The sequence below is a fragment of the Bos grunniens genome, chromosome 2 (genome assembly GCF_055505025.1).
Source record: "Bos grunniens cultivar Pamir isolate PY7600 chromosome 2, Bosgru_T2T1.0, whole genome shotgun sequence".
In the NCBI taxonomy this organism is placed as follows: domain Eukaryota; kingdom Metazoa; phylum Chordata; class Mammalia; order Artiodactyla; family Bovidae; genus Bos; species Bos grunniens.
This window is the reverse complement of record NC_141166.1, coordinates 47,240,041-47,264,599: the sequence shown is the minus strand read 5'-3', so window position 1 is coordinate 47,264,599 and position 24,559 is coordinate 47,240,041. Positions and strand designations below refer to the sequence as shown.

The following is a 24,559-nucleotide window of genomic DNA, read 5'->3' as shown; positions in this document are numbered from 1 at the left end:
AGTCCAGATCCCAAAGCCCTATACATATTCTCTCCTGACTGACCCCTTCTAAGATAAAACACTAAGACTCTCTCAGGGTGATGGTCTCTTATTGTGGTGGGTATAATACCACTGATTAACAGGTTTTCTGATCGTGTTTTAGGGAATCAACAAGATCCACTAAGCTGTGATCCATAACTTGAAAAAGAATGTGCCAATTTATCTAAAACATTGACTGGATTGTGAAGTGAAGTGAAGTCACTCAGTCGTGTCTGACTCTTTGCAACCCCATGGACTGTAGCCTACCAGGCTCCTCCATCCATGGGATTTTCCAGGCAAGAGTACTGGAGAGAATGAGCTTTATTCTTTTACAGTGATACAAGATATAATATGGGGGGAAAAAAGCATTATCAAAGGCACGGAAGGCTCTGCCATGTCTAGTCTCACACCTACACTTGCCTAAAATAGGACATTCCTGCACAGGCTATAACCATGGCCCTGAATGTCTATACTCAAAATTTTATGAGGGGTTCCCAGAACTGAGCCTGTACACAAGTCCAGACATGTCTAAATCTATAGCCACCTAGGCCTGGAAACACCACTCACATATTCATTATCCTGGATTCATCCATGCCTACCTGGGCTTGCCCACATCTAGGCAGGGCCACTTGACAAAGTATTATGAAAGAACAAAACCACAAAAACACAAAGGAGAGGATAAACTTTTCATTACTGTCTGCTACCCCGGAATGAATTTACCAAAGCCAACTTAGGTTTCAAACATAAATGATAAGGGGATAGATGAATAGATTTAGTGTATTTGGGGATTAATCCCACCCCCCACCAAAAAAAAAAACATTATATATAAAAGCAACACCAAACCAAACCGTAAAATCTCCAAGCCAACTCTACTTGATGAAAATACCCAGGGATAGTTCTGACACAGAAGAGGCAGAAAAGTTGGGGCCAGAAAACCTGGCTTCATTTTCCAGCTTGTTCCTTTCCTGGTTTGGTGAGTTTAGACAAGTCACTTCACTTCTCTGAACCTCACATTCTTCATGTGTAAGTTAGGTATTTACTTAGCAGATACTTGTAAATGATAAAGTACCATCTAAATTAACAGGTGAAATGCTCATTTTTCATCATGTCTTATTTTGTAACACTGGTTTTTGCTTATTTTTAGTCAACTGCTTACCTTCAACTGAGATTTGTCTGAAGAAGAATGCCCTAAAGAATGAAACAAAAAGCCATTACTCACTACAAATACTTTGTTCCATAAAAACCTAGTTTCATTAAAAGCAAAGTTGCAAGTTCTATCCAGAAGCCACTATATTACTGAATTCTCAATTAATTACATCTCTACTAGAGGCTGAACTGTTCTTATTAATTTTATGATTGCTCCCATTAGTGACATTTCTGTAGCATTCATGTAACAAGAAAAACTACATCTTTTCATTGTTTATTTTTATTTATTTTAGCCATGTCATGTGTCTTGTGAGATCTTAGTTCCCCAACCAGGGATCAAACCCAGGCCCCAGCAGTGAAAGTGTGGAGCCCTAACCACTGGACCATGAGGGAACACCCGGCTCATTACTATAATAGCACACTATTTAATCTAGTTGGAGTGGGTTATTCAAAAACAAGTGCTCCACAATTCTCCACAAACTGTAAGACTTACAAATCCCCAAAACCTTATTTCAAATAGTATTTGCCAAAGCAAGTCTTCCACAAACATTTGGCTAACTTAGGCACGTGACAACAGTATTTATTGGCTCTATCAATTTGGACAAGTTCAACCCGCACAGATCTTTTTGCCCTTTACTTTTTGTATTTTTGCTAAATACGCTAAAGCACATAGGTTGGGGTATTACCTGCATCTACCGAATGCATTTTCAGAACAGAAAAGAAAATATATAAACATTCACTTAGACCAAAAAAAAAAAAAAGTAGTATACTATAATTTGAAGCAACTCTTGAAAACTCTCCTTAAACAACTGAGGTCGAATCTTACCCTTGCTACACTGAGGAATGTCTATTGTAATTTTAGGATCATTCTTCATATTGAGCGAAACACTTTTTCTTGGTGTTTTCGCTAGTTCGGAAGCTGTAAATAGACAACAGAAATACATAAAATATATTTTTTTTAATGATAACAGATTAAGAGGGAAAGTATCTTTACTTCACTTACATAAATTAAAAAAAAAAGAAAACGAACTTGCTGCTACTATTATCAGAAAGATAAATAAGCCTAGCCATGTTAAGAGTAGAACTGCTCTCACCTTTACTCACCGTTTTCCAAGCATCTTCAAGTCTTCCTTCAAGGTCTTGCAAAAAAAAAAAAAAAAAAAACCAAAACACAAAAACAAACAAAGCGCTAACTTTGCCCTTGCTGGTTTCTCTAATCATCATATTCTCTCCCTCTCCTCTCCACTGACAGGCTTACAGTTCCTCCATTCCTCTACCATGTATACTTGAGGAACGTCTTTGCAGGGGCACAGGAAAGAATAGCCAGAAAGAGGCATCAGAAGTTAAAACTGTATATGTTTAAAATTGTACTAATTTTAAAGCTCTTAAATCTCCCCCAAAGCATGGTTTACTTTATTACTTATGTCTAAAACTCTATAACACATATTAAGAATCTATAAAATATGATATAGCATTAAACAGGGCATTTCTTCAACTGAGCATCAGATGAAATACCTGGCTTCTGAACAGCAGGGGCCATTTAAAATAAAAAATACAAATATTAAAGATGCTCACGTTCTCTCACTGTAATAGGCACATGGGAATTGAAGGAACAGATTTACATTTCCCCGATAACACACACTGGAACATTGTTCACTGAGGAAAAAAGTATACACTATTTAAATTATCTTTTTTTTTTTTAAAGACAAAATATAGTTGGATTTGTTAGGTTAAAACCATTTTACTGACTCAAACTCTTTTTAACCTAATTTACACAACTTTATCCTCCAATCTTGGAACTGACCCAAGATATTTATGCAGTCCCCACGAATGCACTGGCTACTTTTTTCTTAACCTCCTAGGTCCTCTGTATCATTCATTACAGTTTACAAAATGTTTCTTTGAAATTATTCTTCCATCTGGGTTCCATGGTATTATCCTGCTCCCTGGCTACTGTTGGTAGCTATTCCATCTCTTCTTCACTGTCCTCATCCTCCCAAGCAATCTACCTAAGGCTCAGGCCTTGCCGTCTCTTTACACCAGAAAAGTAGGCCAAGTTTGCATTAAAGGCTGCTGATCCACAATATAGGAAAAAAAACCTTCATGTCAACAAAAAGCCACAAAAGTACAAAGTAATTTAGATATTTTTGGTTTTAAAACATAGAATTTCTCTGCTTTTAAATAACTTTAAATTAAAAAAGGAAAAAGGAAGAAAAAGGAAGAATTAAAGAGGAAAAGGAACAAGAGACTCACCCATGTATGGATATTAATTTGCATAACAAAAAACTGGGGGATATATTTATTTAGTTTTCATTTTTCTTATTCATTTGTACTGTATATTTACACAACGAGTGGTCTGCAACATAGTCAAAATTTTAAAGTAAAACTTCTCTTTGAGACTTACCTGGTGGCGCAGTGGATAAGAATCCACCTGCCAATGCAGGGGACATATGTTCAATCCCTGGTCTGAGAAGGTTCCACATGTCCCAAAGCAACTAAAGCCCATGCACCACAGCCACTGAGCCCACACACTAGAGCCCTTGAGCCCCAACTACTAAGCCTGCACACTCGAGAGCTTGTGCTCTACAAGAGAAGACGCCGCAAGGAGAAGCCTGTGCACTGCAACTAGAGAAAGCCCGAGCACAGCAATGAAGACCCAGTGCAGCCAAAAATCAGTTAACTAAAAAAATAAAATATTAAAAAAATTCCTCTCTGCCTAAAAATAACTTCTCATCAGATTTTATATGACCAAACTAATTTCACTTTCACAAATGTTCTCTGTAGCTCACAAAGCCTTCTAAACTAACTCCTACTCAATTTCTAGCCCAACTATATCTTGGTTAGTGCGATTATACTTAATCATCTTTTATACTCAGAGTAATATCGATTTTCTAACTGATCACTTATTTAAAAATATGAAGGCATTTTATTTTATCGATATGTTTGGATGTAAACCCAATTAGCAAAAATAGTTAATGAGTCAAAGAGCGTCATAACTAAACACAGATTTTTGGAAAGTATGGTCAGTCATATTATCCAAAAAACTACCTTTTCATGACTGCATATTTCTTTCAGATGTGGTGAGAGAAATGCCTATCATAACAATACTTAAGTTCCTCACAGTGCATACAGATAGAAGATGTGTATCACTGCAGCTTTGTGGATGTCGAGTACACACTCAGGGAACTTCTACGTGATGATTCCACTGAGGTTCCATTATTCTTTTCACTATTAGTTCTCCTCTTTCTCCAATGCCCCCTGGCCTTAGGGTTTCATTTTGGCTTTGATGTCTATCTGCTGCTGCTGCTGCTAAGTCGCTTCAGTCGTGTCCGACTCTGTGCGACCCCATAGACGGCAGCCCACCAGGCTCCCCCGTCCCTGGGATTCTCCAGGCAAGAACACTGGAGTGGGTTGCCATTTCCTCCTCCAATGCATGAAAGTGAAAAGTGAAAGTGAAGTCACTCAGTCGTGTCCGACTCTTAGCGACCCCATGGACTGCAGCCTACCAGGCTCCTCCATCCATGGGATTTTCCAGGCAAGAGTACTGGAGTGGGGTGCCATTGCCTTCTTTGTTGGTGTCTATCTGATCTTTCCTCTAATAATTATTTCAGGATTTTCCTCTGGTTTCTCAGAGATTCAAAACAGAATTCAGTCATTTTTACAGATCAAAAAAATTTTAATTTTTTATTGAAGTACAGTTGATTTAAAATGGTGTGTTAGTTTCAGGTACACAGCAAAGTGATTCTGATTTTTTTTTCAGATTCTTTTCACATACAGGTTATTACAAAATATTGAATATAGTTTCCTGTGCTATAAGTCCTTGTTGTTTATGTATTTTCTATGTATTAGTGTGTATCTGTTAATTCCAGACTCCTAATTTATCCTTCCCCCAACTTTTCCTTTTGGTAAACATAAGTAGTTATCTATTTCTGTGAGTCTATTTCAGTTTTGTAAATAAGTTCATTTGGTCTTTTTATTTTTGACCACCTAGGGTCTCCTAGAACCTTAACTGTGTATTTAACTTACATCATGAATACTGCAGAAATAATTTTACATACTTATGGTCATACTAAGTTTCCCTTCACTGCACCTGGCTTGCTGGCAAGGATGCCCCTGAGGATACTCAGTATTTCCTCTACTATAGGTTAGTACCTATTTTCTTTTCATTTTTTTGGCCTAAAGTTACAGCATGTGGGATCTTAGTTCCCCAACTAGGGATGGGAATCTGTGCCCCCTGCATGGGGAGTGCAGAGTCCTAACCACTGGACCACCAGGGAAATAATAAGTTTATTTGTATAAATTTTTTTTAAATTTCTTGATGTAGATAATAAACTCTAAGAAAAACATCAATTAGTGTAAATTATTATATGTGCCATGTTACATTCAAAATTAATGATCCATGTAGTATCTTTCAGAAAACTGAATTTTGCAAATGTTTAAATTTTATTATGTTCAGAAACACAGATCTTACCAATATAATTACTTTTTATATGTCCCTCATCAGTTTTAACACTCAACATGGGTGATATTTTTTTAACCTTGAATGTTTAAATGATCATTGGTTACAATGACTATATAAAAATATGCCACCTAAGACATATATATATAGGTGTTCTACAATTATAGATTATAAGTCTTTTTATATTAATACAGACAACTACATTTTGCCAGGCAGTTAATTATTAGCTCTTTGCTCTTAACTTTTTGGTATTCTCAAGCTTTCATATACTTATGGGACGCCTTAATTTTAAAGTGCTTTCACATGTTATTTCCTTGCCTCAAAACTGTCAAAACTGATGATCCCTCATGCCACAGGATCTAACTATAGTTCTCTGAAACTCAGTAATTCATGTGTAATTAGTATAAGTGGTAACCTGGGTAAGAAAAATATTAGAACAGCTCATTCTTAACAATTTTATATAAATAATTTTCTCTAGTACAAACAACATTTTTCTTCTACATATAGTGCAAAACTCTTATTTTCAATAAATTCAGAATATTTCTGTGCAACTTAAGTCACTCACTTAACAAAAGAAGTAAATGTTAAGAACCTGTGCTAGATGTTGTGGGAAGTAATCTAAGACAGGGTTTCTATAAGCTTAGAACCTAGCTAAGAACAGAAGACATGTGAGTATGAAAAAACTAATGACTTTAAGTATGCTTGAATATGTAATATAAAATGACATTCCTCGTCATTCTTTTAGTGAAAGCAATGGGGTGATAACTGTGGGAAATGTGGTTAAACACACTTTCTTAGAAAAGATGAATAAATCAGAAAAGCAACATACCTAATTTAGCCATCTTTTCAGGGTGTTTTCTATTCTGAAAAGGATAAACTTTATTCCCACCATCTGTAGCAGAGCCATTTTTCAAGGATTCTGAAAGAAAAAAATGCAACATAAAAAAAGAATGCAAGAAAAATGGGTGAGGTTAATTAACAGAAAAAAATGGTAAAATTTTACCTAAAAACTTAGGATATGTACCCCTCACTGTCTTGCATAAAGGTTCAACAATATGTGTTTATAAATAAAATGTTTAAAATACACAATAGACCATGATACTATTTAAATTTTAAAACACAGAAAACATGTTATTCACAGATACACAAAAATACATTCAAAAACAGTCATATTATAGAAGTTCTCTTTCTCTCAACAAAGACCTTGACTTAATTTCATTCTTTAATTTTCCCTTTAAAAATAACAGCTGCTAAAAGTGTCAACTGTCTAGTTAGGGACACTTTTATGACAGTCTACCCTGCCTGCTAAGCCTACTGAGGGGTAGTGGTCATTTTTTGCATCATGTCATTTAACACTGGGAAAAAATCCAAAAGCAGTATCACTCAAGAAGTGACAAAAAGGTCAGGAGTAGTCACAATGACCACTTATAAGTCAAGTATGAGACAGTAGAAGACATGTACATTAGGGAGGCAGGCGGCATAGACAGGACAGAACTGACGCACAGAGATGACATGAGGGAGGCCGGAAGATCCAAGGTAGCAAAAACCCTGCTCCTAGATCCAATGTCCCTAGTGCCCAACAGTACTGATTTTGTTCCTTGATCTTAATTTTTTTTAAAGTCAACTTAAGTAGGTCCGTGCTCCTTGCACTGTAATCTGTGCTCTTTGAGTCTTAAGTAAATTATAATTCAAGCCTAACATTTTTAAGTAAATTATAACTTACTTAAATTTTAAGTAAACATTTTTAAGTAAATTATAATTTAAGCCTAACATTTTTAAGCATAATCTGGCAGGAATCTGGCTTAGGTATAAAAAAACATAACATTAGCATGCCTAGTTGGAACACATTACTTCTTGGAATAATCCTTCTATCTATTTCTGTAAAGATGATCAAGGTAATAATAAAGTGGCTTGTTTTATGAAATTATTTCAAATTAGTTAAAAGTACAAATACCTTTTAAAAAATATATTTAGAGTGCTAGGTCAATAGATTCTATCTTTCTTAAAGTAAGAACAAGACTAGTTGTTTATTAAAAAGTCTATAGTAGAAACTCAGTGTTTCAATCTTTCCAGCTGCAGAGAAAGAATCTGAAGGAATGTTTTTCTGATGAGAATATAGCACGCCAGATAAAAAGTGTTTTGGAGGTGGACAATGGTGATGATAGCACAATATTATGAATATATTTAATATAATTGTACACTTAAATTGGTAAAGATGGTAAATATTGTTATTAACGTGTATTTTATAATTTAAAAAATTGAAAAAATTGTAGCAAAATGCTACCTAACCAACAGGACTACTTTTACATAACCTGCAAAGCAATTTCAGCTACCTGCAGAAATTTCAGGGTACATTCCCAACTCCACCACCCCTACCCTGCAAATACCTTGAACATCTTGTCCTAAAACTTCAACATAGTTATGATCTTTTAAAACTTCTTGGTCATCTTCCTCCAACTCATTTTCTGGCTTCTTTATTATTTTTTGTGTGTTGACCAAAAGCTGGGCTCGCTCCTTTTTTATTTTAGGTCCTATATAAACATTCAAAGAATTAGAACATGACAGGTATAAATTCTTTTAAATGTAAACATTACAGCTAAATAAATAAACTACACTATTTCATTGTCATTATTTAAAAGCTGAAAAAAAATTCGGTGTTTTCTCTTTGATTCAAGAGAAATCACAGTTTGTGTAAGTTGGTATAAGTTAAAAAAAAAAAAACCTCAAAATTATATATTTTGGGGGCTCAAAATAACTATACATTTTCATTACAGTGGATGGTTATCTTATCACTTAACACCACTGCTGAACATTTCATATGAGGTGAGGTTTTATTATCTTTGTTTAATTTTTTTTTAATGTTTGTTTTAATTTTTTAAATTTGTGTTTTCTGGATCTTAGTTCCCCAACCAGGGACTGAACCTGGGCCCCCTGCATTGCATGGTAGAATCTCAACCACTGGACCATCAGGGGAGTCCCCTATTTTTAATACATTTTTAATAGAATAAACTAAAAATTAAGGTAGTATTTATTTGCAGTCTTACTAAATCAAATACTTTGTGCTATATTTTCAAAATAGATGATTAGATTTTGAAAAGTGAAATACATAATCATTAAATAAACATCCCTTCCATTGTATAATTATTTAGTACCTCCTTCTCTATCAAGAATGTGATTAAGAACATCATCATCTCCCACAAATTGAACTTTCAGCATCTTGTCTGCCTTTAATTCCAGCGTGCTCGTCATTGCTAACCTAAACAGAAGCAATAAAGTACTCAAAAGTGATGAAAAATTCATATCAACAGACAAACATTCACATAATGAATCCATATATTTGCATAATATTTTTAAAGTCTGTAAGTATGAAGGACACATTCATTATTGTATCAATATTATGTTTTTGATAATAAGTAACTCAATTCTTTATCTGAAAAATGGAAGAGATGACAAAGTGCCTGAGATTAGGAAAAAGCCAAGCCCAATCAAGGCAACTGAAATATGATGACAGGAAAACAATTCTGTGGGTAAAAAAACTCTAACCAATTTATAGGATAACAACAGAAGGGGGAAGATTAATACATGAGCTTAGAAAAAGAGCAGCCAAATAAGGAATGATACTTTGGTGGATTTTAATATCTGTTCACTAGAAAGATACGGTCTATTGGGGGAAGCCTGTGTACATCACTGTGTCCAAACCTGGATCAAATAATCCTCAAGGACCTCCCTTTACTATTAAATTGCATGTTCCCCAAACAACTTTATAATTATGAATATGGCTTTCTAGGTATCTCAGTAACTAAACAGTAAACATGAATCCTTCCAATACTTTATAGTCAGTTCTTCACTGAATAAATTTCAGAGTTTGGCAGGCAAAAGTTTGATCAACTCTTACTTCGTTGACAAAATTTAGTTTCAGAACTTAAAATGCTACTTATTGCCTGAAACAAATTAATAACTCCACCTAGCTGCAGTTAATCAGCAGTTTACTCAAAAAAAGACTTTTTTCTCTCTTGTCTCTGATAAACCCTATTTATATGCTTTTCCCTGACAAGAGGATCACACTGCTGTGTCCCCCATGAGTCAGTTCTTTGCATGCAGATAACTGCCGTCTTTGGGGTTGCACAGAGTTGGACATGACTGAAGTGACTTAGCAGCAGCAGCAACTTACTAAATATTGCCAAGTTTTCTTTTGTAACTAGCACACTTAAATGATTTTGTCTCAGTTTTCATTTACCTTTAAAGGTACTACATATTCTTCAGCTGGAAAATTCAAGTACAGTCACCTGTTTTGGGAAAAAGACCTCAGTCAGGCCAGCAAACAGGAAAATGAGAGCAACCAAAGAAGTTCATGAGTTTTTACAAACAAGATGAATACAGGCAGATCTTACAAAGCCAAAGTTACTATGACGGCATAGTAAAGGGCAAAATGACCATTACCATTTTGGCCAGGAAGCCTCGGAGACTGAGGAGATCTAAATTGCAGGAGCAGGTGGTGAAGAGAGGCCAAAATTTTGAGTAATTACTATGTGCTAGACAAAATTTTGAATATTCTATATGTATTCCCATTTCATCCTCCTAACAATTCTATTAGGATCATACTTCGTGTACAAAGATAATAAGGTTGGAGACAGATGGGCCCCCAGGCTGGACAGCTGGTATTTGTCAAATGGAGTAAAACTGAAGTTTTGTCCTAAGCCAAACAAGAACAATACCTGATCTCTTTCTCCATGGAAATGGAGCAAATAAACCAGCAGTGGGGAATTTGTTACAACAGAAATGGAAAATGTGATTTTTTTAATGCTAACAAGGGAAACGAAGTAAACGGCTATAAAAACCCCCAAGAATAGGTCCGTGGGAGTTAAGCAATCCTGGTTTTACTTCAGCTGTTTCTAATCTATAGTGCCCATAACAAGCCTTGTCCTTCACAAAGTAATTCCTTAGTTACTCTCTATGTGAATTCTATCTTGCACCTGGCCTCCCCGCCTCCTGCCAACATCCTTGTAACACTCCCTTGTAGCATTCTTCATTTCAGAAAGGTCATAAGCTGATAACCTTGGAGGACCAGATCCAGTGTTGAGGCCATTAGAAACTTTGCAGAAGAATGCAAGACTGCCTTAATCCTTATCACATACCCCTGACCATGAGCCCTGAAGACCTCTCCTTATTCCCCAGAGAAGGGGGTACAGTTGTTGAGATGTTTCCTCTTTGCCTGGCAAAGAAATAAAGCTATACTCTTTCATTCAAAATTCTGTCTCCGTATTTCTATTTGACATTGGTGTACAGAAAGCTAGTATTTTGGCAACAATAATATTTCACCTATAATTTATATGACCATAGTAATGGTAGAGACCTAGTAAACATGGAAGAGATCAAGAAGAGACAGAAAGAATACACAGAAGAACTGTACAAAAAACATCTTAATGACCTAGATAACTACGATGATGTGATCAGCCACCCAGAGCCAGACATTCTGGAATGTGAAGTCAAGTCGGCCTTAAGAATTACTGCTGTCAATAAAGCTAATGGATGCGATGGAATTCCAGTAGAGCTATTCAAAACCCTAAAGAATGATGCTATCAAAGTGTTGTACTCAGTATGTCAGGAAATCTGTAAGACCCAGCAGTGGCCACAGGTCTGGAAAAGGTCAATCCTCATCCCAGTTCCCAAGAAGGGTAGTACTAAAGAATGTTCAAATCATCGGACAATTGCACTCATCTCCCAAGCTAGTAAAAAAAAAAACAAGTGCTCAGTCGTGTACGACTCTGCAGCTCCATGGACTGTAGCCCACCAGGCTCCTCTGTCCATGGGATTTTTCCAGGCAAGAATACTAGAGTGGGTTGCCATTTCCTTCTCTAGGGGATCTTCTTGACTGAGGGATCAAACCCTGGTCTCTTGCATCTGCTGCATTAGCAGGTGGATACTTTACCACTAGTACCACCTGGGAAGCCCCCAAGCTAGTAAGGTCATGCTTAAAATGTTGCATGCTAGGCTTCAGCATTACATGAACCAAGAACTTCCAGATGTCCAAGCTGGGTTTAAAAAAGGCAGAGGAACCAGAGATCAAACTGCCAACGGATCATAGAGAAAGCAAGAGAATTCCAGAAAAACATCTACCTCTGTTTTATTGACTATGCTAAAGCATTTGACTATGCGGATCACAACAAACTGTGGAAAGCTCTTGAAGAGACGGGAATCCCAGACCATCTTACTTGTCTCCTGAGAAACCTGTAGCGGGTCAAGAAGCAACGGTTAGAACAGTATGGAACAACTGATTGGGTCAGGATTGAGAAAGGAATATGACAGGGCTGTCTGCTGTCACCCTGTTTATTTAACCTATATCCTGAGCACATGTTGGGCTGGATGAGTTACAAGCCGGAATTAAGACAGGCAGGAGAAACATCAACAACTTCAGATATGTGGATGATACCACTCTAACGGCAGCAAGCAGAGAGGAACTAAAGAGCCTCTTGATGAGAGTGAAGGAGAATGAAAGAGCTGCCTTAAAACTAAATATTGAAAAAACTAAGACATAGCATCCAATCCCATTACTTCATGGCAAACAGAAGGGGAAAAGATGGAAGTAGTGACAGATTTCCTCTTCCTAGGTACTAAAATTACTGCAGATGGTGACTGCACCCATGAAATCAGAAGACAATTGCTTCTTGGCAGGAAAGCTATGACAAACCTAGACATTATGTTGAAAAGCAGAGACATTACTCTGCTGACAAAGGTCTGCAGAGTCAAGGCTATGGTCTTCCCAGTAGTCACCTATGGCTGTGAGAGCTGGACTGTAAAGAAGGCAGAGTGCCAAAGAATTGATGCCTTTGAACTGTTGGTGCTGGAGAAGACTTCTGAGAGTTCCTCAGATGGCAAGGAGATCAAACCAGTCAATCTTAAATACTCAATGGAAGGACTGATACCGAAGCTCCAGTATTTTGGTCACCTGATGTGAACAGCTGACTCACTGGAAAAGTCCCTGATGCTGGGAAAGATTGAGGGCAGAAGGAGAAAAGGGCATCAGAGGATGAGATGGCTGGATGGCCTCACTGATGCAATGGACATAAACTTGGGCAAACTTCAGATGGTGAGGGACAGGGAGGCCTGGTGAGCTGCAGTCCATGGGGGTCACAAAGAGTTGGATATGACTGGGCAACTGAACAACATCAATACAGAGTTTGGCAACAATAATATTTCACCTATAATTTATATGGCCATTGCCAGTAGAACACATTCTTTTGTTCTTTGCCAACTTTCTAGTCATAATACTGCTTCTTAGTATGGGGAATTGGATGTATTAGAGAAAAAGTTTAATGCATCTATGTGACATTTATATAAAATTAAGAAATATTTTCTTTTATCTGTACAAAATAGCTTTCTGAGGGGCTGTTTGTCAGGCATTGTATAAGGCACTTTTATGCACACCAGATCAGTAAATCCTCAGACTCCCTGAGGTAGTTAAAATATATATAACTCCCCCAATTTACAGATGAGTTAACTGAGGTTAAATATTAAATTACTCACTAAAATTCACACAATTAGAAAGTGTATTAGGGCCGAAACCTAAGTCTGACTAATTCCAAAGACCCAGATCATTTTATTAAATGACACACTTCTCCTGCCATTAAATACAAACCTGTTATCCTAAATGCTTGTCTTGACCTCTGGAAACTATTCACAACATGTGTAGTCATTTTTCCACACAGTGGTTCAAATATCCAAGGACTGCTACAGTTCCTCTAGGTTTCCAATTCACTACGTTAAACATCGGAGAAGGCACTGGCGACCCACTCTGGTACTCTTGCCTGGAAACTCCCATGGACGGACGAGCCTGGTAGGCTGCAGTCCATGGGGTCGCTAGGAGTCGAACACGACTGAGCGACTTCACTTTCAGTTTTCACTTTCATGCATTGGAGAAGGAAATGACAACCCACTCCAGTGTTCCTGCCTGGAGAATCCCAGGGACAGGGGAGCCTGGTGGGCTGCCATCTATGGGGTTGCACAGAGTGGAACACACCTGACGTGATTTAGCAGGTTAAACATCAGTAGTTCTATCAAGCATGCTTTTAAGAGCAGCATTCTGTTGTTTAGTTGCTAAGGCATGTCCAACTCTTTAAGACCCCATGAACTGCAGCAAGCCAGGCTTCCCTGTCCTTCACTATCTCCCTGAGTTTGCTCAAACTCATATCCATTGAGTCAGTGATGCCACTCAACCACCTATTCCTCTGTTGCCCCTCCTCCTCTTGCTCTGAGTCTTTCCCAGCACCAGAGTCTTTTCCAATGAGTTGGCTATGTTGTACAGAGGATTTGAAGCAATGACAATAAACAATGCAATAAAACAAATGATAAACTATAAATACTAATAGGGAATCTGGATCAGGGAAAATAAAAGAAAAAGAAAGCGAGAAATTAAAACCATACAAAGAATTTTTAGCTCTGAGCTTCCTCGCAATCAAAAGGATTAAAGGTCAGTTACATAAATCTTATCAGCAAAAGTTTAGTAGTTCCTTCAGCGGGGGGAAAAAAAGATTTTCAACAAAAATTTAAAAACAAATATTGTACATAACTGAACAGTCTAGTAAAGGCTATGGTTTTTCCAGTGGTCATGTATGGATGTGAGAGTTGGACTGTGAAGAAAGCTGAGCGCTGAAGAATTGATGCTTTTGAACTGTGCTGTTGGAGAAGACTCTTGAGAGCCACTTGGACAGCAAGGAGATCCAACCAGTCCATTCTGAAGGAGCCCTGGGATTTCTTTGGAAGGAATGATGCTAAAGCTGAAACTCCAGTACTTTGGCCACCTCATGCGAAGAGTTGACTCATTGGAAAAGACTGATGCTGGGAGGGATTGGGGGCAGGAGGAGAAGGGGATGACAGAGGATGAGATGGATGGATGGCATCACCGACTTGATGGACGTGAGTCTGAGTGAACTCTGGGAGTTGGTGACGGACAGGAAGGCCTGGCGTGCTGTGATTCATGGGGTCGCAAAGAGTCAGACGTGACTGAGCAACTGAACTGAACTGAACTGATCCCAAGCAGTTTCCCTATGGTATTTAATGTAAGAATTGTCTGGGCAGAGGCAGCCTAACTCAGTCTTGTCTGTAGCCAAATGCATTTATACGAAATTCCCTTTTCTAGATTTTAAGGCATCTTATTATATAGGACAGAATCACAAAATTGAAATTTCTACAGAAACCTTGAAATAAACCTTTCCTTCCTTCTTCTCCACAATTTCTGAATACAAAAAACCCCAGTACAACCGAATAACATGAAATTATCTGGTGACCATTTACTCTTCAAGACCCTGTCCTGATGTTTACTTTAAGTGGATTTTTTTCAAAGGAGTTAACACCAAAAGAGCATTAACAGCTTACACTCTCCATTGAGAGTAGATAAAGCATTTGCTAAATTTTTTAAAAAACATAATCCTTTAAAAAATAGTGGTTTAGTGTTATTCACCAATTTTAATATCAGATAAACCTGGCTTCTGATCTTAAATCCACACAACTGTGTAACTTAGGACAAAGTTGATGATTAAATGGGATCATGTGCTTGGCCTATGAAAATGCTAGCCAAGTTCCTTATTACAGGTATTTTTACTTTAAGTTTCAACTTAACTGTGCAGATCTCTTGTACAACTCCATATCCCAAATAACATCTGATGAAAGTTCATATTTTATGGCAGGACGATTTAAACATAATTTAAATATAAAATTTTTCTTTACCTACTTGGGCCTCCTCCCTCCACTTTAATGTGTTGTGCATCTGCATTAACCAGACTTTTTTAGAAGATAACCTTCCTTCTTAGTCTTGTAAGGGGCCACAATGACCCATGACCCACTTATATGCTTCCTACATGTAGATTTGGATAGTGTAAATTGTCAATAATATGTCATTTAATTGAAGGTACAGCCCACAGTCTCAAATACATATAACTAAAAACAAAACAAAACAAAAAACACCCCACATAACTGTACTTGGACCTCTAACAGAACAGTTCTTACTGATTGATTTTTGTCAGCACATTAAAGAGAAACAGTGCTCAATAAGAGCTGAATGATGTCCATGTAATGTGCAGGGCCATCACACAAAGGTGTGGGCCCATGCTATTTTTCTTCAGATTGCAATTTAGCTAGAGGAAGGTGTAGTGGATTTCAGATGTAAAGCGAAAAGTAATGCATCAGCATCCTTTTAACTTAAAAAGCTCTACCAAAGGAGCCTGGTTTTGCAACTGCTTTACAACCCCTGGCCCAGGGTGACTGTGTTCAGTTAGGATTCATTTGGTGCTTCCAGGGTGGTATGACATCAAAGCGTTCCCCCTCCAGTGGTATTTTTGGAACAAGATTCCTTCCTCTTCAGCCCTCACTGTACCTGCTCCTGTCCCAGGACACCTTACTACTTTCTTTACGGAATTTTACAGTTCTCTCTGCAAGCAGAAGGCTCCTCATGCCGGGAAACAGATATTCTGGTAACAGACATCCTCTGAACACTAGACCCATCACTGCTGGAAGAGGAACGGTCTTTAAAGAGGGAGCCTTTCACCCCAACAAGTATATACTGATTTCGCTCTGGGCCTAGGCAGTCTGGGGAGCGCAGAGAGGGAGGCGCAGCCACCTCGCCCAGGGTGCTCAGGCGAAGGCTGGGGACTGGGTGCACCTGGACTCACCTCAGAAGCCCTGAGCAAAGCAGGAGAGGGAGGCAGGCTGTCCTGCCGCCCCACTACGCACCGCCAGGTCTCCACCAGGAGCGGCTGCAGCCGCCTCGTGCCAGCCGGACGTTACCCGGCTGAATGGTCGCCGCTGGGAAGAACGCTTCAGCCCTAGCAAGAATGCCAAATTCTTGTAGGCAGTGCAGGAGCAGAACCGCAGGGTCGCAGGTTCGACCTGGAGAGCTCCGGGAGCCAGAAGGGGGGGGATGGGAAACTTCCCTGCGGCACACCAAATCTCCCGCCCTGCTCAGGAGGCGGAGCCCCATGTAGCCAATAGCACGTAGAGTCGGCTGAGAGCGACCGTTCTGCTCACCAGTCAACGCGGGTCTGATGGCCTCGCCCACAAGAACACTGAGGAAAACGAATCCCCAAGCTCTGAGTTCTGGGGTTTGCTTTTGCTCTTTCCGTTTCCGGGGAAGGGAGTAGGAAGCACTGCTTAGATTTGAGGAAATTGAGTGAGCTCTGTACAAACGCAGTCTTCAAAGTGTCATTGGTTTCTCTGGATACTTTCTTTTGAGCGAAAAGATAATGGAATGAATTTGGGTTTATTTATTTTTAAACTTAACCTCATTTGGCGTGAAAGGTAGGACCCCGTGCATCTCAGGGATTTGGGGTAGGGAGGAGGGGAGCAGTGCTCTCTGGTATGAAGAGAATTAGGGTTGGGGCACTGCTGATAGGACGAAGAGAGGAGGAAAATGGAAGGAATGGACGCAGAGAGAACTAATGAGGAAAAAGGTAATGAAGAAGAAAAGGAGTGAACCTGCTGGAATAACAGTATTACCCTCTAACTACGATTTCATTTTGATTCATTCATTCATTCAAAACAAAACCTGCATACCAGATAATAACGTTACACTATGCTAGCGGAGCCTGCTCTCTGTGCTCACAGTAGCCCTTATAGAAGATACTGAATATATGGGGGAAAATGCTGCGATTTTGGAAAGCCCAGTGTTTATCAAACCACTGGCAGAATTATCTAATTAAAGGAGAGGATTCAGAAAAAAATTTCGTTGGAGGAAGAAATATTTAAACGGAAACCTGCGGACTGAATAGATTTAAGCCAGACAAAAGGAGGGGTAAAGTTTTCCAGGTGGAAGGCCCAAATCAACATAGTGGGTATATAAAGGGTCAAGAGGCAAGCCCCGAAGTTGAATCTGCTTTTCTGAGGGCTTTGGCCCTTAGGGCACTAGTCACATTTGTATTGAAAGATCATTCTGGATAAAGGTAGTCAAGAATGGAGCCGAGGGAAGGAAGAGACAGAGTTACATCATTTTGGAAACTGTTTAGGAAATCTGATTGGGAAAGAGAAATAGTCATAGCCTGGATACCTACCTTAGTATTCCATTTTGGTTAGCAGAATTTAAGAAAACAAAAGAGAAATTAATTTTCTCTACATTGGAATCAAAAACAGAATTTGGGGGTTGAGTTGGGAGAAGAAGGAACATAGTCAACAGTTAACACTTAAGTGCTTGAAGAGTTCTTAAAAATGTGAAGATCTGATAATACTCCTCAACTAATAAGTTATGTTTCTATGATGGAAACTTTCTCCCTCTCAAATCTTCACTGCTGCTGCTGCTGCTGCTAAGTCGCTTCAGTCGTGTCCGACTCTGTGCAACCCCATAGACGGCAGCCCACCAGGCTTCCCCATCCCTGGGATTCTCCAGGCAAGAGTACTGGAGTGGGTTGCCATTTCCTTCTCCAATGCATGAAAGTGAAAAGTGAAAGTGAAGTCACTCAGTCGTGTCCGACTCTTTGTGACCCCATGGACTGCAGCCTACCAAGGCTCCTCCGTCCATGGGATTTTCTAGGCAAAAGTACTGGAGTGGGGTGCCATTGCCTTCTCTGCAAATCTTCACTAGTCTTCTGCAGACTTAGTGTGAGTGGTGGCTTTTAATTGTTTTTATGGTATATGTGTGGGAAATGGGACTTCTCAGGTGGCATGGTTGGTAAAGAATCAGCTTGCAAATGCAGGAGATGCAAGAGACTTGGATTCAATCCTTGGGTCAGCAAAATCTGGAGTAGGAAACAGCATCCCACTCCAGTATTCTTGCTTGGGAAAATCTCATGGACAGAAGAGCCTGGTTGGCTACAGTCCACACATCACAGAGTCGGACATGACTGAGCACACTCAAACGCATATGTGGGAAAGAGAAGGAGCTGAGTTTCCCTTCTAGATTGGTACTGGGATAGATAAAAACAAAGGGTCATACCATTCAGAATGGAGATCTAGAAGTCAGGAGTGGCAGGAAGTTGAAGATAGAGATGATTATAAAATGGCAATTTCCTCATGTATTCCACACACAGTTTGGGTAGAACATTAGACCTTCCCAAGAGGAAGATAAGACCAAGCCAATTTTGAATACATCTTAAGTGGGTAGAGATGCCAGCAGCTAATTGGGTTATAGTTTGAAATTTATGGCCAGGTTTTAAAAGTCTCTGAATTTAAAAATCTTTTTTTTTTTTTTAGTTGTTTCCTAATATCCTTTTTCTGTTCCAGAATTCCATGCAGAATACCACATTACATTTAGTGATTTTGTTGTTTTAGGCTCCTCCTGGCTGTGACAGAATCTTAGACTTTTCTTGGTTTTACTGACCTTGACAGTTTTGAGGAATACATTGTAGTCATGTATTTTGTAGAATATCCCTCTACTGGGATTAATCAGATGTTTTCTCTTATGAGTAGATGGGGTTTATGGGTTTGGGGGAGGAAGATCCCAGACATAAAGTACAATTTTCATCACATCATATCAAGGATACATACACTATGCACCATTGTTAACTGTAATCAACTGGCTGAGGCAGTATTTGTCAGACTCCTCTACTGGAAAGGTACTCTGTTTCCCATCCCATGCTGTCCTCATTGGAGGAAGTCCCTGAGGAATGAGGAGTTACGGTCCATCTCCTTGAGATAAATTATTTGAAATTCTTCTGCAAGAGAGATCTGTCTATTCTCCATTTATTTATTTACTTATGCAATCAGTCCTTATATCAGTAAGAATACATGCGTGTTCCTAAAATTCTTAAAATTCTAAAAATCTTTAGAATTTGACTGAAGAATCTGCCTGCAATGCAGGAGACCCAAGTTCGACCCCTGGGTTGAGAAGATCCCCTGGAGAAGGAAATGGTAACCCACTCCAGTAATCTTCTCTGGAGAATTCCATGGACAGAGCAGCTTGGCGGGCTATAATCCTTTGGGTCGCAAAAAGTTGGATACGACTGAGCGACTAACACTTTCACTTTTCAGAATTTGATTAAAGATGGTGAATTGAATACTGTCTTGAAATGCCACTAAAAAAAACAGAGTCAAAGGAAAATTTTAAATATAAACATACAAACAGGAAAAGAAGTTAAATAATTTAATAAAAGTTTGGAAGATGTATAGTGATCAGGCAAAGCAGAGTAAGCTGAAATGCGGGCCAGGAAAGGATGATGACAGTGTCTATTCCTGTCATAGAACTCCAGTTAGTCTCAGCAATTAGTCTGTCAGTTCAGTTCAATTCAGTCGCTCAGTCATGTCCGACTCTGCGACCCCATGAATCGCAGCACGCCAGGCCTCCCTGTCCATCACCAACTCCTGGAGTTCACTCAGACTCATGTCCATCGAGTCAGTGATGCCATCCAGCCATCTCATCGTTTGTCGTCCCCTTCTCCTCCTGCCCCCAATCCCTCCCAGCATCAGAGTCTTTTCCAATGAGTCAACTCTTCGCATGAGGTGGCCAAAGTACTGGAGTTTCAGCTTTAGCATCATTCCCTCCAAAGAAATCCCAGGGCTGATCTCCTTCAGAATGGACTGGTTATAGGAACCTTTAAAGTCAGAAGAGCAGACTGGAACTGAGAGCCGGAGGACTGGTGAAAGTCTGAAACAAGGACCAATTAGATCCTAGATCTCTTGTCATACTGAGCATAACAGCAGGAGTTTACAAGGTGAACCAGAGGATCTGGACTCAACAGAGTAGAAATGAGAAGGCATACTGAATTTGGAAGGTGTATCTGGACAGATTATGTGGGACACTAGGAATCTCCTTGTTTGGCTCCCAGAACACTGGCAACTGTCTTTATTTAAACATTTCTTTTTCAGAAGACTAATCAGAAGAGGAGACCCCAATTGAAAAAGCCAGTTCATCTACTGATCCACCTTGAAACCCACCAGCTGATAATCCCTGCCCCTGCAGGCAGAGTTTCCAGTCAATTCTGGCTTCACCAACTTTTGAATAAAGCCTCAACTCTGAAAGAAACAAAACAAATAGACCAGGAGCAAAAAGACTATTTGGGAATCAGAAGATTTATTCCAAACTGTAATTAAGAATACCTCAGAGACAAAGATTTTATATCTGTAAAAGAAGGAATATAAAAAGGAATGTCGGTCATCAAATTTAGATTCTAGAGAAAAAATAAAGTTTTAATTAATATTTAGACAGCAGATTGCAGCATCAAGATGTCAGCTGCACATTTTTCTTCACCAATGATCTCATTTGTCAGCACAGCAAATCAGAATGTCTTTATAAATTCCTTCCTCAGTAAGATAGTGAATTTTAAAATGTGAAATTACTTTTTCAAGTTTTAATTATTTTCATATTCAAAGGTTTTTACCCAAACTATATTTTAAAAGATCAAAATATGATATAAAATGACCTAGATGCTATGCATTAAACACACACTTGATAAGGGTACAATAGGTCTAGAATGTCAATAGCAGATGCCTCAGCAAATAATTTCTACCCAGAGATTTTTAAAAATATCAATAATGCTCAGGAAACAAAAGTGATTGTCTATCTTAGAATCCAGAGAATACAGTAACCAGAAGCTATTTTATCTCTAGTATTCTCTTGAACCTGGGATAATGAGGTCTTCATAAACCACACACAAATTAGCAGTGAAAGATTTGGCAGAGTAAGCTCTCCAAAATGTGTACATAGTAATTCACGTTCTGAGAAACTAAAGAATATAACCTTCAATTCAGAAAGAATTTCACAGTGTAAAATCATTATTTATAGCACTTGATAATGTCTATAGATTTCTTAAAATACTGTGATTAATCTCTTTGAATGGAACTGTTTTTTAGCTATAGGTATTTCAGAACATTAAGTCTGTACTGATTAATATAACCTAGCCATAAAAAGTTTTCATTCCTAATGTGTATTAAACATTGTTCCCTAAGATAAAGTGCCAAAACTAATTGGCCCTTCATGTTTTAGAAGTCATTATCACCCCTTTCTGATGTAACATTTGGAACAAAACTAGGGCTATTACCACAGATTACATCCAACCTATTTGAATTATGACCTAGGGCCACATTTAGATCTTTAGAGGCCCTAAACATGAAAGACTTTATTTCTACCCTCTCCCATGCAGTTAAAAATAACAGTAAATTACAAATAATTGCAAGTAAGTCCAACTTCCTAAGCCGCTTTTTCCCAGGGTGGTTGGGAGGAAGGAATTAAAATTTTTTAAGTTTTGTATTTGGGGAGATTCCTCTTCTTTATGAATGGTCTGAACCAGCTTTTCTCAACTGAGGTTCCTCATATGAACCATAGAAAGACTTTTTTCTTGTTTCTCCAGTCACATATGCACTCCGGAGAAATAAGAATGGGATATAATTAAGGACCGTAGTCAACTAGAAACATTATATTGGATTGGCCAAGGAGTTTATTCAAGTTTTTCTGTAACATGGAAAAACCCAAATAGACTTTTCAGCCAACCCAACGTATATAGGAGAAAAGTTAATTTATAACTATGGATATCTAGGGTATGAGGACTTGATTCTTTCAAGGGTTTAATTTGCCTTTTAGTAATCTAGCTCTACTGAGATCCAAACTCCCCTTCCGTCCCAGCTTCCACAGGGCCCTTGGCCTCAGGCAAGTGAGAATAGTAGCTGAGAACAATCAACATTGTATGAAGCAGTATCTTGATGGTTAAGTGCACAAGTCTGTGAGCCTGAATGTCTTAAGTGTCTCTGTTCTATCACTCACTAGCTCTGAGACCTTGTTGTTGTTCAGTTGCTAAGTTGTGTCTGACTCTCTGCTATGCCATGAACTGCAGCAAGCCAGGCTTTCCTGTCCTTCACTGTCTCCCTGAGTTTGCTCAAACTCGTCAACTGAGTCAGTGATGCCATCCAACCATCTCTTCCTCTGCTGTCCCCTTCTCCTCTTGCCCTCAATCTTTCCCAGAATTAGGGTCTTTCCCAATGAATCAGCTCTTCACATCAGGTGGCTGAAGTATTGGATCTTCAGTATCAGTCTTTCCAATGAATATTCAGGATGGATTTTCCTTAGGATTAACTCATATGATCTCCTTGCTGTCCAAGAGACTCAAGTCTTCTCCAGCACCACAGTTTGAAAGTGTCAATTCTTTGATCTTCTTTATGTCCAACTTTCACATCCATAACCTGATTACTTGAAAAACCATAGTTTTGACTATACAGACCTTTGTCAGCAAAGTGACATTTTTTTTTTTTGGCTTTTGCTTTTCAATATGCTGTCTTGGTTTCTTATAGCTTTTCTTCCAAGGAGCAAGTCTTTTAATTTCATGGCTGCAGTCACCATCCACAGTGATTTTGGAGCCCAAGAAAATGAAATCTGACACTGTTTCTACTTTTTCCCAATCGACTTGCCATGAAGTGATGGGACCAGTTGCCATGATCTTTGTTTTTTGAATTACTTGGTTTTTGCCATACATTGACATGAATCAGCCATTTTAAGCCAGCTTTTCCACTCTCCTCTTTCACCTTCAAGAGGCTCTTTAGTTCCTCTTCACTTTCTGCCATTAAAGTGGTATCATCTGCATATCTGAGGTTGTTGATACTTCAGATGAAATTTCCTTTTTTTTACAAAGGAAGAGTAATAGTACCTACCTATTGGGGCTTCTCAGGTGGCTCAGTGGTTAAGAAACCGCCTGCTAGTGCAAGAGACATGGGTTCAATCTCTGGGTTGGGAAGATACCCTGGAGAAGGAAATGGCAATACACTCCCGTATTCTTGCCTGGGAAATCCCATGGACAAAGGGGCCTAGTGGACCAGAGTCCATGGGGTTGCAAAGAGTTGGACACGATTGAGTGACTACACCACCATCACCACAACAAACAATACCTATCAGACACTTGTGTTAACTGAGAACTGAATAGCGGTATTTTCTGTAAAGTGTTTATAATGGTGCTTGGCACATCCTACCACTGAACAAGCATCGTTTTTAATTCATCCTTGGACCATAAAATATTGTGTCCTGGACCAGAGTTGTATTTGTGTGGAAGGATACTGCCTCCACTACCTTATTAATATTTACTATTACAGTACCTTAAAGTGACTTTCTCCTTTATACTTTCTCTGTATTTTCTAAGGTTTTCAAAATGAACAAGTAATATTTTGATACTTAAAATTTAAAAATTTAAAATTTTTTTTCCTCAGGCCCTGCTGTGTGGTATGGAGGATCTTATTTTCCCAAACAGGGATTGAATCTGCACCTCCTGCAGTGGAAATGCAGAATCTTAACCAATGGACCACCAAGTAATACATTTTTAATGAAAGGAATACTGAAACTGTCAACTGGTAAAACTCATTCTTCCTAACTAATGGAGAACTAGAGTTGAGGGAAATAATAAGGTCTGGTGAGTTGCCTTAAACCACTCTTCTGGAACTGCTAATCTATACCAGCAATTTTGCATTAAGGCATAACAAGATATAAAAGGGAAGAGAAAGCTTTGGCTCATAAGCAAGGAATACCAGGCATGAGGAAAAAAGGTACAAAAGAGATTTTTCTAGAAAGTGCATGGAAAAGGAAAGGAAAAGGCAGCCTGGGGCTCAGGCCTTTGTTAAATCCATGTTCTAAGAGGTTAAAGTATCTTTAGAAAGACAATGTAGCATTGATCAAGAAGTTTAATGCTAGAGAATGAACTGCTGGTAGAGTATGAGAAAAGCACTTTCATACATTACTGAAGAGTGTAAACGGCACTGTAATAACGGTGGCTCCTCTTGTAAGGACCCAGAAAAGAAAATTAGTTCTAATGTCTCAGTACTAGAAACAGTTGTGCTTCACCTGGGAAACTGATTTATCTTAAGGATATCTCAAAATCACATTGTTAATCTCTCTCTTTGGCTGCTTTAAAGTTCAGAGATAAATATGTACCTCAACAGTAACATAAATGTTGACACATGATTTATGTATTAATTTCACTCCTGCCTACATGGTATTTCTTATTTTGGGTGCTATATGTAATTTTATATCTTGCCTAAATTTCC

General features: G+C 38.6%; 1 protein-coding gene and 1 long non-coding RNA gene across 6 annotated transcripts in view; one reads left to right on the top strand and one right to left on the bottom strand.

Moving 5' to 3' along the window:
• Nucleotides 1-16,682, bottom strand: part of ORC2 (origin recognition complex subunit 2) — a 37,796-nt gene extending 21,114 nt beyond the window's left edge. For 3 of the 5 annotated variants that reach the window (XR_015144109.1, XM_086346272.1, XM_086346299.1), the window contains exons 1-7: nucleotides 16,288-16,664; nucleotides 9,861-9,909; nucleotides 8,776-8,879; nucleotides 8,011-8,154; nucleotides 6,453-6,542; nucleotides 1,991-2,083; nucleotides 1,175-1,206 (exon numbers count right to left, since the gene is read on the bottom strand). Coding sequence is in view for 4 of the 5 variants with exons in the window: in XM_086346272.1 (XP_086202398.1) it covers nucleotides 1,175-1,206; nucleotides 1,991-2,083; nucleotides 6,453-6,542; nucleotides 8,011-8,154; nucleotides 8,776-8,872 (456 nt within the window). In the remaining variant the exon portion in view is untranslated. Of the gene's footprint in view, nucleotides 1-1,174; nucleotides 1,207-1,990; nucleotides 2,084-6,452; nucleotides 6,543-8,010; nucleotides 8,155-8,775; nucleotides 8,880-9,860; nucleotides 9,910-16,287 lie in introns of all 5 variants that reach the window. The other 2 variants (XM_086346283.1, XM_086346305.1) reach the window with 2 other exon arrangements.
• On the top strand, nucleotides 16,683-20,749 carry LOC147378042 (uncharacterized). Its single transcript, XR_015144177.1, has 2 exons — nucleotides 16,683-16,912; nucleotides 20,408-20,749. It is a non-coding gene; the product is annotated as an uncharacterized LOC147378042 (long non-coding RNA).
• The last annotated feature ends 3,810 nt before the right edge of the window (nucleotides 20,750-24,559 follow it).